Source organism: Hypomesus transpacificus, chromosome 19, assembly GCF_021917145.1.
Source record: "Hypomesus transpacificus isolate Combined female chromosome 19, fHypTra1, whole genome shotgun sequence".
Taxonomy (NCBI): Eukaryota; Metazoa; Chordata; class Actinopteri; order Osmeriformes; family Osmeridae; genus Hypomesus; species Hypomesus transpacificus.
In genome coordinates this window covers 10,843,157-10,857,208 of record NC_061078.1, presented here as the reverse complement: position 1 = coordinate 10,857,208, position 14,052 = coordinate 10,843,157, and the positions used below count along the sequence as shown (strand labels likewise).

Here is a 14,052-nt window from a genome sequence, read left to right as displayed (position 1 = left end):
CTGACTACAGACACAGTCAAGTCAAGGTTTATTTCTCTTTTTAAACCGTTAACTTTTCTCAGACCAATCCAGGAGACGCCTTAACCAAAGATGAGTTACAGAGCGGAGTCAACGTCGCAAATGACTTTGCCGAAGGCTACCAGAAGAGTAAGCCGTCACGTTTCGCAACATCCCCAGCAGCTATGAACATAGGGATTGAGTGACGAGACATATGAGGTCTGACGTCTGTATTTTCTGGCGCGTCTAGTGTGCTTCTCACCGTCTGTGCTTTGTGTTCAGTGTTGCTATCCGTGGAGAGGATCAACGCTGCCATCACAGCTGGCGTGCCAGAGCAGACGGTAGCAGAGCTCATGAACCCTGACGCCCAGCTGCCCGAGGTCTACCCCAGTGCTGCCGACCTCTACCAGAGAGAGCTGGCCAGCCTGCAGCAGCAGAGCCCGGAGGTACGCACACATACACACGCGCACACACACACACACACAGGTACATGCACAAACACGTCGTGCACGCATTCACAAATACACACATAAGCCTCCCCCCACACACACACACTCTATATGATCTGTATTATGCCTGTTAGTGAGTGTGTTAGTGAGCTGATAAGCACATGTCTTCACTGTGTTCCCCAGGGATCCCTGTCTCACCCAGAGCTGCTGGTTGCCGTGGAGATGCTGTCGTCGGTGGTCCTGATGAACAGAGCGCTTGACGTGGGTGACAGGGCGGCCCTGTGGAGACAGCTGGCCAGTTCTGTTACAGGACTAAGTAACGTGGAGGACGAATACGCACAGAGGTATGCACACGCTCACTGACACGGAGAGAGGTGGTCTGTCCCTGGTCTGCTGTTCCTGAGAGATGACATGGCCCTCACCTCTGCCCACCAGGTACATGGACGAGCTGATGCGTCTGAAGGCAGCAGCCAGGGAGCAGGGATGTGACTATCTCACCTGGAACGACATCCAAGCTTGCATAGACCAGGTCAATCTGACTATACAGGAGGAGCATGAACGTGAGTGATACACACACACCCACACACACAACCATACACATGCACACACATACACACAAGACCTCTCTCTTTTTGAAATGTTATCGTTACCCTATATCCTGTGTTCTTATATCAACTTAAGTATTGAACTTTAGCTTGATCAATTCTTTCATTTTCCTCAGAATAAGCAGTCAGTGAGTCAGAATCCTAGTGTTAAAGAATCTCTTTAGCCTTTGAATGCTTTGTATGTCAGCCGCCATGCCTAGGCCTTGGGCTTGTGCGTGCAGGTATTGCAGCCATCGGTCAGATCAACGAGGCTCTGGATGAAGGCGATCCTCCCAAGACCCTGGAGGCCCTCCAGGACCCCTCGGCCAAGCTGACCAACGTGGACCCCTCTGTGGCCCAGCACTACTATGACAAACTGCTGGAGGCTCGAAGAGAGAAGGCACATGTAAGGACACATGCACACACACACACACACACACACACTTGCTCAGACTGCACACACATACGCACATAAACACAGAGAAACAGGCACAGACAGTCACACACACTTCTATACAGTAAGAGTTTCAGGGGATTCCCAAAGTCTTAGTGTCCTTATTGTGGATAAAATGAGTTGGCTGAGGGCTGGACCTTTCAGCTCCCACCTGGTGATGACATTCAGAGCCCATTGTTTATCAGTGAATAGAGAGACCGTTTATCATGACAGGACTTGTTTGGTCAGAGATGAGCCTTCAGTGTCCGGATGCCCGCAGGAGTTTAGCCAAGGTCAGAATGATGCTTGAGCAGTTAGGCAAACATGGGGTTTATTATGCAAACACAGCTTGACTACAGTTACCTCACTGTGACGAAGGACAAGGTATCAGCATGGTATTGAATTCATGGCAGCGCACTATTGCCATTGGCCTATTGTACACGGCAAATGGCTATTGATGTTCAATGGGGGTTGGTACTTCCATTGTTAAGAGAATATACAGGTTATGCAACCATGATGTACATTTATTTTCAAACAGTCCACATGTAAACATTCAAATTATACAATTACCTCTGCTTCAGCAATATCATTAGGTTGTGGGCCAAGTGTGTTTTTTTTTCTCTAGGAACTTCCCCAGAAGCACAGAGAGAGCTCCATGTGATTCAGCTCTCTCATCCCCACATGACACCTCACCCCCCCCCCCCCGCTCTTAATGATGTCATAGTGGGATCATGCTCTCTCTGTCTCCGTCTGCTCCCCCTCACTTCCTGGATCTCTCCCACGTCTCTAGCTTATCTTTATCCCCTCCTGCCCTCCTTCTCCTTCTTTCTCTCCCACTCCTCCCTTCATCCCCCTGTTCTGGTCTCCAGCCCAATTTCGGTGTTGTCGCCAAATCTGTCAGCATAACAACAAAGCAAAGACTGAAATAGTTTGGGGCCCTTTTTTTGCACTGTCTGTTATTCCAACGGTGTGGCTCTGTCTAAAGCCCAGACAATTAGCTGTTCTCAGCGTTCACAGAGACTCCTTGTTACTGGGGAGTTAGATTAGATACACACCCATGCAGCCTCTGTCTGTGTATTTGACCTGTGTTATCTTGCCATGGTGAGGTGATGAACGTGACTCTTGTACCTGCATGTCTCTGTAGTGGTTCCAAGTATGATGTCACTGTTGGAGCGCCTCATTTGGAGTGTGTTTCCTACAGATGGTGGAACTGGTTGGGCTGCTGCTAAGGTCAGAGGTCAGATGCAGGTTATGGTTTACCACAGATGGTTCCGCACAGCAGCAGTTTCACTGAGGTTAGGGCTGGATAGAAGCAAATGCATCTGCACAGGAAGTCATGAGAGCTTCTAGTGGGCCGAAGCTTCGGCTGAATTAACAGTTTTTTCCACTGTGTTGGCGAGTTTGTCTTATATTGCAGAATTACACAGTAGGTATAAAATATTTAAAGGTTTGGAGACCAGTAATGGAATAAATCTTGCAGTAGGTTTTTTCTTATTCTGGATCCCTGTCTTATTAGTCCCTGTGGTAGAATAGATGGTAAATTTAAGTATGCGTACTTCAATGTCTTTCTGTGTGTTTGTGTAATCCATTCTGGTGTTTTCAGCCAGGTTGGCTGGAGTGCTTCACTCATCATGATCCATCAGTCAGATGTGGAGTTCTCCTGTCCTGAAATGAGAACATGATGCTTGTTTGTTGCCAAGCCTCATTTCCCTGGTCAGAGAGAGAGAGAGGGGGGGGGGGAGAGGGGGTAGCAGTGGGGAGGGGGGAAAGAAAGCAAGTTATTTTCCTGCTCTTTTTTCACAGCTATAGGAAATAACAAGGCTAGGCTACCAGTCTGCTTCCTTAAAAGGGAAGAAAAGCTGACCATTACCTAAGGCAGGCTCCTCTCAATGGGAACCATGCTGTTGTTCGACTTGTTAGGCAATATGCTATAGGCTGTCCCTAGACATTCCCCCCCCCCCCACCACACCCACACCCACCCACTCTCACCCATTCTTTACTAATGTCTCACTAGTAGGTTGAATATACTGCATTGGTCAGCAGTTCATAGACAGATAAGTAAAGGTAGGTATAGAGATATAGATAAATACAACGACAAAGGGAAGTGGTTAAATCAGGACGTTTCTGCTGGATTTCAAAGGCTTGCTGTCACGTGTTTCACATCTGATTTGCCGGTGGGGGGGGATAGTTCTCTCCAAGTGTCTGCAGGTCATGGACCATCACTGACTTATCTGGACTTTATTATCTGTGTGGGGATTGTCTTCCTCATGGGCTTGTGTTGCATGTGTAGCTAGCCAGCTAGTCTGTCAGACCCCCCCCCCCCTGCTGCTAGTCAGTCATAGGACAAAACCGTAGGAGGTCCAGTCTGACTAAATAGCAGGCTCATTGAGCAACGGTCTTACTTGCCCCTTACCCTCCTTGTCATCAGTGAGGCATGCACTTCTGGGTGAGGAAGAGGACTATGTGTTTGTTTTTAGTTTTTTCATAATTCAACACTAATATGTCATGACAAGTTGACTCAGGAAATCTGATTGCACTGTTAAGCATTTAACCACTGAGATACAGCATTGTGAACGAAGGATTAGCCAACTGCCCACAGCGCCAGCTTTCACTTCCTATTTTCTAATCAGCAGTAGTTTGTTGTACTCTGTTTTTCGACAGTGAAACGCCCTGAAGCTCCCCTGCCCACATTGGCACCACACCCTTGCTCTGCCACCTGCCCTCAGTGGCTGTTGAATCACTGCTGGGGAAAATACATAGCAATTAGCTCTAATTCTTTTCAAACAAATACCAGTTATCTCCCAAGTCTGTGTTCAATGCAAATAAAGATCTGGGGGGGATTTAGTAGCTAGTGTATGCTAGGACATGCTATACCTGCTTTTCATAAGGAGCCCTGCCTTTTTGTTTGGGTATCTGTAAACTCTCCCCTGCCCCCCTCACCTTTACTGCAACTAACAAGAGGGGGTGGGGAAAGCGGGCATGAGGCACAAAGAGGGGCCTGTCCTGTCGGGCCAATTAATTGCCTAGTCTCCTCACTCAGGAAACCAGCCGCAGCAGACAATGGGGAGCAGGGAGGGGCGCTATCTGGTGGTTGTCATCTGCAACTACATTAGTTCAAGTCTTTTATTTGTCAGGTGCACAGAGCAACACAAGGTTAGACTGGGCACTGAAATTCTTAAGACAAGACAACGCAAGCACTTGGCATAACATAACATATAAGTACACAGAACAAATTTACATCTATGCTGAGCTTAGATAAGTGAACTTCCTAAATATACAGATAGCAATAAATAAACGACTATACTAACCCTAACACTAAAACTTCCTAAATTACAGATAACAATAAATAGTACACTATACTAACCCTAATACACAAAAAAAAAAAAAAAAAAAAAAAAAAAAAAAAACCTGTTACAACCCGAAAAAAAAAACTAATCTAACCTAAATGGAGTACAGTGCAGTAGTGCAAATTTACAGATCAGTGACTTTGTCAATGACCAAACAGGAGCCTGGTGGCGAGGTACAGTAGTGCAATGTTACTGAAAGAGCAACCAGTAGCTGAAAGTGACAGTGTATAAGTGACTAGTGTGCAGTAAAAATGTCCATATCAGTGTCCATTGAGAAGCCTGATGACCCTAGGGTAGAAACTGTTGTCCAGTCTGCGTGTGCGCGACCGGATGCTGCGGTAACGCCTGCCAGAAGGCAACGGGGTAAAGAGCAGTCAACCGTGAATTAGCAGTCAACCGTGAATTCAGGAGTGGGGGAATGTTCTTGACTTGGTTAGGTCATACTTTTACTTAGCAAATCATCCTTAAGTAGGTCAAGTACAATGAGATGATGACTGGAAAACAAGTTACTTATATTCAATGATATACCTTGTTGTTTTTGTAAGCCTAGCTGCTTTGGAATTTGCTGACTCTGCAAGTGCATATCTTCTACTGTGTGCATCAGTATCTTTGTACTCCTGGGATTGCTGTGAGACAAATGGAGTGACACCTGTGTGACACAGGCATGTCTGTGGTTTCCTGATGGTGTGGTTGTGGCTTAGCGAACCCAGGGCCCTTCAGAAGAAACAGAGTGCCCTCAAGTGGCCATTCAGTGGAACAACACTTGTAACTTGGAGCAGAAGGCTGTGCGCTCCTCCACAGCTTGGTTCCAGCTGTTTGCAGATCTCCTATACTGTGTCGAAACATGGCTTCAGGCTGTTATGTGCAGTGTGTATTTACGAAATTGTCTTCACGCTGTTATTTATAGTGTGTATATCTTCTTCCTCCAGGAGACCCAGGATCCCTCTGCTGTGTTGTGGCTTGATGAGATCCAGAATGCCATACTTATGGCCAATAAAGATACCCAGGATGCACTGCAATGTAAGAATGATGCATAATCTCAACTGCATGAAACCCCCCTCTGTGTTGTCGGACCCTACTTGAAGGGAGGAGTGTGTATGATGCCCTTGTTTCTCCTCCCTCAGTCTCGCAGGCCATCCAGGCCGTCAACGAGGCGGTGGACAGCGGCGATGCGTCTCAGACCCTGGCCGCCCTGCGCTCTCCTGGGGTCGGACTCTACGGCGTCACACCAGAGTGTAGCCAGAACTACCAGGATGACCTGGCCAAGATCAAGGAGGACAAGAAGAAAGAAGGTAGGGAGACCATGACAGATGAATGCATGGATAGATGGATAGATGGATAGATGGATAGATGGATAGATGGATGGATTGAGGGATGGGGCGGGGTGATTGGCCAGAATGAGCAGACTTAACCTGTGGAGGTGTCTGTGCCTCTCCTCAGGGAATAACGGAAGTGACTGGATGAAGCACTGGGTGAAGGGAGGACACAACTACTACTACAACCTGAGCACCGGAGAGGGCACCTGGGTGGAGCCCGAGGGCTTTGTCCAGAACAACACCCATCTGGACAAGGACAACATCCAGGTAGGCCAGCCCTCAGATCAGCACCAGACTGCTCTCTGATGAGACAGTGTAGCGATGGACAGTACTTTAGGGATTATGTACAAACCCACAGTCTTCAGTAGCTATCAGCTCTAATAGTAAGCAATGAAGAAGTTCTTACACTTTTACTCTCTTTGTTTTCCAACAGTCTGTGGTTTCCGGGGTAACCACCGCTTATAACCGAGAGCAGCTGTGGCTGGCCAATGAGAGTCTGATTGCGAAGCTGCAGGCTCGTTGCCGTGGCTACCTGGTGAGGAATGGCCGGAAGGAGCGGCTTGACTTCCTGAAGTCCCAGGAACCATCCGTCAACTGCATTCAGGTGAGACAAACCTCACGGTCATGCAAAGGCCACACCCTTTACTGCAAGATTACATCAGATCATATACACAACAGTCCAGGAGTTTGGATCTGTGTAACTGTATAACATACAGTACTACTCCTAACTGTTTGTTAGATCATTATGTCTCCAAGACAAGAGCGGCAGAAAAAGAACACAAGGGGGCATATCAATGACGAAAGCACATAAAAAGCCACTATGGACCCTAAAGACATTTTATTTTAATATGTACTAAATCCTAAATGTTACAAAAGATGCAACACTCTGACCTGTTTATCTGGTGAACTCTCCCAGGCTCACTGGAGGGGCTTCAAGCAGAGGAAGAACTTCAAAGACAGGAAGCAGTACCTGAAAAACCACAATGACGACGCCATCAAGGTAAGTCAGGTTGGCCCACACAAAGTTGCCTGGCTGTTCCCTTTGTAGATTCTACCGAAAGCTCGAGGCTCTCGATATCTTGATGACAAAGAACAGTGTTTGTGATCATTTATGTATACAGTTAGCAGTAACATCAATGCAGTAAACACAAAGCTACTGTACAGTGCACTAATTAGTAGAAGTACATGAGCATTCAGCTTGAAACTGAGTATAGATTTTTTTCAGATTCAGGCAATGGTTCGGATGCATCAAGCTCGCAAGAAATACAAAGACCGCCTGAAATACTTCAAAGACCATGTGAGTAGCTTTGCACAATTCTTTATATGAAGATGAGCATAACGTGGAGGATTAACATGCAGAGTAAACAGAGAGGCTGTCATACATGCATGGAGCCCTCCTCTGACGTATCCAGTGACATTTGCTCTTGGACTCTTTTAGGTTTTTATGAGTCTAGATTATCATGAAGCTGTGTAAATGTCTTGGGTCATCCAACCCCTGCAGCACAGAAGATGTCTGTGGCCTTCCATCTGGTATTGATTGAAGTGAACACTGTTTAATCTTCTGCAGATCAATGAGGTGGTGAAGATCCAAGCCTTCATTCGAGCCAACAAAGCCAGGGATGATTACAAGACACTCAGTGAGTAGAGGACGTGTTCATAGTAGACTTCCAAAGAAGTCCTCTTGATGTGATTCGTGTTTCCAACTGGGGTCACAATGACCTGGACTGACACAAACAATGAATGACAGAATTGAAATGGTCACCTCAGTCAGCTTGAAACTCATTTGAAATGTGTGCTTCCAGTCAACGCGGACAACCCTCCCATGGCAGTGGTGCGTAAGTTTGTGCACCTGCTGGACCAGAGTGACCAGGACTTCCAGGAAGAGCTGGACCTGATGAGACTGCGAGAGGAAGTGGTCACCAACATCCGCTCCAATCAACAGCTGGAGAACGACCTGAACTTGATGGACATCAAGATTGGCCTGCTGGTGAAGAATAAGATCACTCTGCAGGAGGTGGTGTCCCACAGCAAGAAACTTAGCAAGAAGAACATGATCCAACTGTCTGACATGATGAACAAGCAGAAGGGAGGCCTTAAGGCCCTGAGTAAGGAGAAGAGGATTAAGCTAGAGGCCTACCAGTATCTCTTCTACCTACTACAGGTATGGTGAATGACAGCAGGTGAAGGCCTATGGCTGTTAAATAGTGTCATTTGTGTTGCTAGGGGTAACCAGAAGAGATCTTATACAGATTTCTCTACAATTTCAGATACAATGAAGTTGTATCTCATTGTGACCGTTGTATCTCCTGTAATCTGTGAAGCGTCTCTGCTCCGTCTTCTTCTCAGACAAATCCAACCTACCTGGCCAAGCTGATCTTCCAGATGCCCCAGAATAAGTCCACCAAGTTCATGGACACAGTCATCTTCACCCTGTACAACTACGCCTCCAACCAGAGGGAGGAGTACCTTCTGCTCAAGCTCTTCAAGACAGCACTGCAAGAGGAGATCAAGTGAGAAGACAATTGATACACTTTTTGACATGTTACAACAATTCCTTGCTAGGATGACAACCATTGTTTCTTTTGACTTTTGTGTTGCTTTAGAACATTGCCCATGACTTCTAACATTTATTGTGTGTGTCCTCAGATCTAAAGTGGACCAGCTCCAGGAGATCGTCACTGGCAACCCAACAGTCATCAAGATGGTGGTTAGCTTTAACCGTGGGGCTCGCGGCCAGAACGCCCTGCGGCAGATCCTAGCGCCTGTTGTCAAGGAGATCATGGAGGACAAAACGCTGAACATCAAGACTGACCCAGTGGACATTTACAAGAACTGGGTCAACCAGATGGAGACACAGACAGGAGAGGCCAGGTACAAGTGGAGGCCTGGTCCATGACACTGGCTTAATTTTTCTACCATGGTTACAGCTGCTGTTAGTTTTTCCCGTTTACTGATGACCTCTGACCCCCTACCTCACAGTAAGCTTCCTTATGAAGTGACGCCAGAACAAGCCATGAGTCATGAGGAGGTGAGGACACGCTTGGAAGCCTCTATCAAGAACATGAGGAACGTGACAGACAAGTTCCTGTCCGCCATCATTTCCTCTGTAGATAAAATCCCGTAAGTACTGAACTTTTGTACGTTTTGTTTGTATACTTTGTGGAGTCCTACCAGAGTCCTACTCCCCTTGGACTGAAGATGCTGGGAGTAAAGCTGGGCTTGTTTTCTGTATGGCAGATATGGAATGCGTTTCATCTCCAAGGTGCTGAAGGACACCCTCAATGAGAAGTTTCCCGATGCCACAGAAGATGAGCTGGTCAAGGTCTGTTTCCCTCACCCTGAAGTTCTCTTACTGCTTAAAGACAGCCTTGAGCTTTCCTCTGTTCTACTGTCTGGAATTCTGGTGGGCTTGACTCTTTCTTGCTTTCTCTCTACTGAAAGTTGTTTCTCTCTCTTCTACTTTCCTTTTAAGCAATCTTTCTCTCAATTGTCTTTTGTTCTCCTTTTGTTTCTGGCTTCCCCACCTCTTGTATCTTGTACTCCCTTTTGATTCGTCCTCACTCCCTGACCCTGGCCTGCTCCAGCCATCTCTCCTCTCTTGGGGGTGAGTCTCTTCTCTGCTTTCACTAACAAGGTGAGCTACACCTATCTTAGCCCTCCTCTCACCTGCTTACAAAACACTCCCTACATTGCATTTCTATGGATGTCAGACATCTGAAAGCCATGTTGTCTTTCTGTGTTCTAGATTGTGGGGAACCTGTTGTACTATCGCTACATGAACCCAGCCATCGTGGCTCCTGATGCTTTCGACATCATCGACTTGTCGGCTGGAGGTCAGCTTACCACAGACCAGAGGCGCAACCTGGGGTCAATCGCTAAGATGCTGCAGCATGCGGCATCCAATAAAATGTTCCTGGGAGACAATGCCCACCTGAACCCCATCAATGAGTACCTCAGCAGCTCCTACCAGAAGTTCAGGTGGGGCTGATGCACCTTTGACTGACCTTCCTCCCTGGTCAATCTTCCTCTTCTGTAGTTTGTTTTACTCTTGATTGTTTATGTTCCTGTCTACACTCCATTCTTCTTCTTCACTGTAGGCGATTTTTTTTGTCGGCATGTGACGTCCCATCATTGGAAGACAAGTTCAACGTGGATGAGTACTCTGACCTGGTCACTCTAACCAAACCTGTTATCTACATCTCCATTGGAGAAGTCATCAACACACACACGGTCAGTTGGCAATCCTCTTCCAATCCTCTTATCTCTCTCTCTCTCCCTACTCTTCCATCTTGTCTCTCCTCTTCTGTTAATTCTTCATCTTTGTGTGTCCATGTCTCTGATATCCTCCTCTCTGCAGCTCTTGCTGGAGCACCAGGATGCCATAGCTCCAGACCATAACGACCCGATCCACGAGCTGCTGGAGGACCTGGGAGAGGTGCCCTCCATCGAGTCCCTCATCGGTGAGTATTGTTTCCCCTGGTGATGGTCTACTCTGGTGATGGTCTCTCCTGCTCTTTATCACTCCTACCAAGGTCCAGCTCTCTCCCTATTGTGTGAAGGACCCTAACCCCCCTCCCCTCTGCAGGTGAGAGCCCTCTCCCCCCTGGTGACCCCAACCAGGAGATGATGGGGAAGGCTGAGGTGTCCCTCACCCTCACCAACAAGTTTGACCTCCCCGGAGAGGCCAACGCAGAAATGGATGCCAAAACCCTTCTAATCAAGTAGGAATCTCTCCTGGTCATTCAGAGATGAACTAGCCTCTTTGCTGGATCTGATCTTCTAGCCCCATTCTAACACCTCTGATATCTACCCTCTCTCCTCAGCACCAAGAGGCTGATCGTGGACGTCATCCGTTTCCAGCCGGGAGAGACCCTGACTGAGATCTTGGAGTCTTCAGCCAGCCCAGAACAGGTCAGTAGGATGGAAAGAGGGGTGGTGGTTTTATCTTTACTTGTCACCCTAAAAGATCACCTTTGACCTTTTGAGTTGCACCGTGCCACATGAACACAGTCGTTTCTCTGCCTGACAGGAAGTGGAGTACCAGCGTGCGATGCAGAGGAGGGCGATTCGAGATGCCAAGACCCCTGAGAAGATGAAACAGGCCAAGCCGGTGGTGGACGACAGCCTGACACTGCAGGGAAAGAAGGACAAGATCAGGAGCAACCTGGAGAGGCTGGCGGAGCTGGGCAAGGTGCACCCTGAGAACCGTTACCAGGACCTCATCAACGACATTGCCAAGGTAGCGCTCTCTTACTGTAGCGCTTTATTGTGTATGTTGTGTGTATAGTTATGTTTATATAATGATTTTGTTTGAGATTGATGTTTATTCTGGCATAATATGGGTTTGCTGCCTCATTCCAGGACATCAGAAATCAGCGAAGGTATCGCCAGCGAAGGAAGGCGGAACTAGTGAAGCTACAGCAGACAAATACTGCCCTCAACTCCAAAACCGCCTTTTACAATGTGCAGATTGACTACTACAACCAGTACATCAAAACCTGCATGGACAACCTGGCCAGCAAGGGCAAGTAAGTATCGGCATCAACTCCCATTATTACATCTCATAATAAGTCTACGTTCAACATCCAATGTTAAAACTCAACATGCTCCATCAGATCCTCCTGAGATACCTGTGTGGTTCTTCTTGTTCTGGGTCTGTGTTATAGGGTGGGTGGAAGCAAGTAAACATTGTCTGTACAAACCAATCTATTCTTCTCTCCTCAGACTATCTAAGAAACCCGGTGACGCCAAGGCCAAGAAGAGTAAACAAGTGTCTCAGAAATACACCGCTGCTCGCCTACATGAAAAGGGCGTGCTCATCGAGATAGAGGACCTGCAGACCAACCAGTAAGATCCATCAGTCAATCAATAACTAAACTAATCCTGTAAAGTGCAAATAGATGTACCGTATGCTCAAAACATATTCTTAAGCAATAAGCCCCAAGAGGCCGTGTTCGCGGAGTGCCAAAAACCCCCTTACCTGTTCTAAAATCAGCGCAAAACACGGACTTGCAGGGCTTATTGCTTTTCTAAAACTGTTACTACAAATATTTGATATGGTTTCATAAATAAAAACAATTAGAAACAAAATAGTTTAATAATTAACCGTCATTCTTCCGCCACTACAAAGTATAGTTCCTACATAAATCGTTGCCACGCAACAGCCAGATGGACACCTTTGTTGTTCTTCACGATGGGATAAAAGTCGATGCGCAGTAATATGGAATTTTAAAGAATATTATGAGGACAACCAAGGTTATGCTGGATTTTACAACGGCATGGAACGCGATATAGCCAATCACAATCAAGGATGGGAACAACCAGTTTTAGAATCCTTGTTTTCTCTGCCTTTTCCTCAGGTTTAAGAATGTCATCTTTGAGATCTCACCATCAGAAGCTGTTGGAGTGTTTGATGTGAAGGCCAAGTTCATGGGAGTACACCTGGAGACGTTGATGTTAGAATACCAGGTATGACACATTGACATGGGTGAGCAGGATCATGTCACTGTCTTTGTAGCAACAATTTGATTGATGAAATTACAACAGTATGTCTGATTCTGTCCCTCAGGATCTTCTCCAGCTGCAATATGAAGGGGTTGCAGTGATGAAGCTTTTTGATAGGGCTACTATCAACGTCAATCTCCTCATCTTCTTGCTCAATAAGAAGTTTTATGGAAAATAGAGGGAGGAATCGGAGCGAAAGCAAGGGAGAGGAAAGTGCTATGGACACTGTGGAAAATGCAACATCCCACTTAAAGACACACGAGCTCAAAGCCTTTTCCTCAGCACACGTTTCTGTCTCCATTGTCTTCTCTGCACTACCACACTTGTGCCTCAGCATCGTCATGTGCCTTATTCTCCAATGTCAAGTGTGCCAGCACGTGATGAACGGCTGGTGGTTGGTGGTTTGTGTAGCTTAGTTTAAGAATAGTTCCTTATCATTATCACTTTGCTTGGAATATTTGCAAACTACTTGTGCATGAATGCTTGTAGAATTAATGTTCTGTGTAAAAATATTTTTATTTCTTTTGTTTTTTCAATGTGTTGGTAAAAACAGGAACTGTGTCTAGGATGCCTAGCTAAGGATGTGCAGTACTTATGCATAGGCTCTTGCAGGCCTGGCATCCACCTGGTATCCACCTATTACCAAAGCACTCTGACCCAGTGACTGAGTCTCCTGTCTGGCCCACACCAAATTTCTTATCGTGGCCCGTTAACTCTGCCCCTCCCTGCCTTTGCTCTAGTACATACTAGATCACAAAGCACCATGCATGGGTAAGAGGAGATACTTGACACAAGTATTCTTATCACTCAAGATATTGGGTAAACATGTTCCTTAACACTGGTCACCTTTACTTTGTCCTTGCTATGAAAGGCTGCACAGTCACTGTAAGCCGTAAGAATTGATTTGTAAGAGTAGCTTAAGCTGACAATTCAAAATACTTTTGAGTTATCATGTTTTTGTTAAATAAATTCATAAACAAAAGCTGTCCCTATTTATATTTTAAGTGTTGTTAGTCCTCAGTATAACAGACCTTTGTTGAGACAAAGACATTGTTGTTTTTACTATATTCAGACATGTGTTTCCAGTTAATATTACACTGTGCAAAGTGTTTCAAATTAGTGCAGTATTTTAGTATAATGTGTACAGACATTGCTGTGTTCTAGTAGATTTCTCATGATTTTTGAACTGAAACACTCAGAATTAATTGTATTACAATTAGACTTTATTTTAGGAAACAGCTTTTTATACTGCCCATATTATATATCCACTGTCTCCTTATTTGTAGTTTGTAGCCATTTTGTAAAGTTTAGTTACAGTGGCTCATACAACAATGTCAGAACATATTCTCCTTTGCTGTCTGTCTGATTCTCATTACAGTCCAATGAATGTTTTACTTGTTTAAAATAAAGCTTCAATAATTA

The 14,052-nt window shown here is 46.0% G+C and overlaps 1 protein-coding gene across 1 annotated transcript in view; it reads left to right on the top strand.

The window, feature by feature from the left end:
* The window catches only part of iqgap1 (IQ motif containing GTPase activating protein 1), a 26,447-nt gene extending 12,395 nt beyond the window's left edge, over positions 1–14,052 (top strand). Inside the window, exons 11-37 of the mRNA XM_047041549.1 lie at positions 63–147; positions 280–443; positions 630–790; positions 882–1,006; positions 1,273–1,436; positions 5,740–5,830; positions 5,935–6,102; positions 6,251–6,393; positions 6,560–6,730; positions 7,043–7,126; positions 7,352–7,423; positions 7,694–7,763; positions 7,929–8,287; positions 8,473–8,636; positions 8,773–8,997; positions 9,106–9,246; positions 9,364–9,448; positions 9,872–10,104; positions 10,224–10,356; positions 10,484–10,586; positions 10,712–10,847; positions 10,950–11,037; positions 11,156–11,365; positions 11,488–11,654; positions 11,851–11,973; positions 12,486–12,594; positions 12,695–14,052. Of these exons, the coding sequence (XP_046897505.1) occupies positions 63–147; positions 280–443; positions 630–790; positions 882–1,006; positions 1,273–1,436; positions 5,740–5,830; positions 5,935–6,102; positions 6,251–6,393; positions 6,560–6,730; positions 7,043–7,126; positions 7,352–7,423; positions 7,694–7,763; positions 7,929–8,287; positions 8,473–8,636; positions 8,773–8,997; positions 9,106–9,246; positions 9,364–9,448; positions 9,872–10,104; positions 10,224–10,356; positions 10,484–10,586; positions 10,712–10,847; positions 10,950–11,037; positions 11,156–11,365; positions 11,488–11,654; positions 11,851–11,973; positions 12,486–12,594; positions 12,695–12,808 (3,888 nt within the window). The 3' untranslated portion in view covers positions 12,809–14,052. The remainder of the gene's footprint in view (positions 1–62; positions 148–279; positions 444–629; positions 791–881; positions 1,007–1,272; positions 1,437–5,739; positions 5,831–5,934; positions 6,103–6,250; positions 6,394–6,559; positions 6,731–7,042; positions 7,127–7,351; positions 7,424–7,693; positions 7,764–7,928; positions 8,288–8,472; positions 8,637–8,772; positions 8,998–9,105; positions 9,247–9,363; positions 9,449–9,871; positions 10,105–10,223; positions 10,357–10,483; positions 10,587–10,711; positions 10,848–10,949; positions 11,038–11,155; positions 11,366–11,487; positions 11,655–11,850; positions 11,974–12,485; positions 12,595–12,694) is intronic.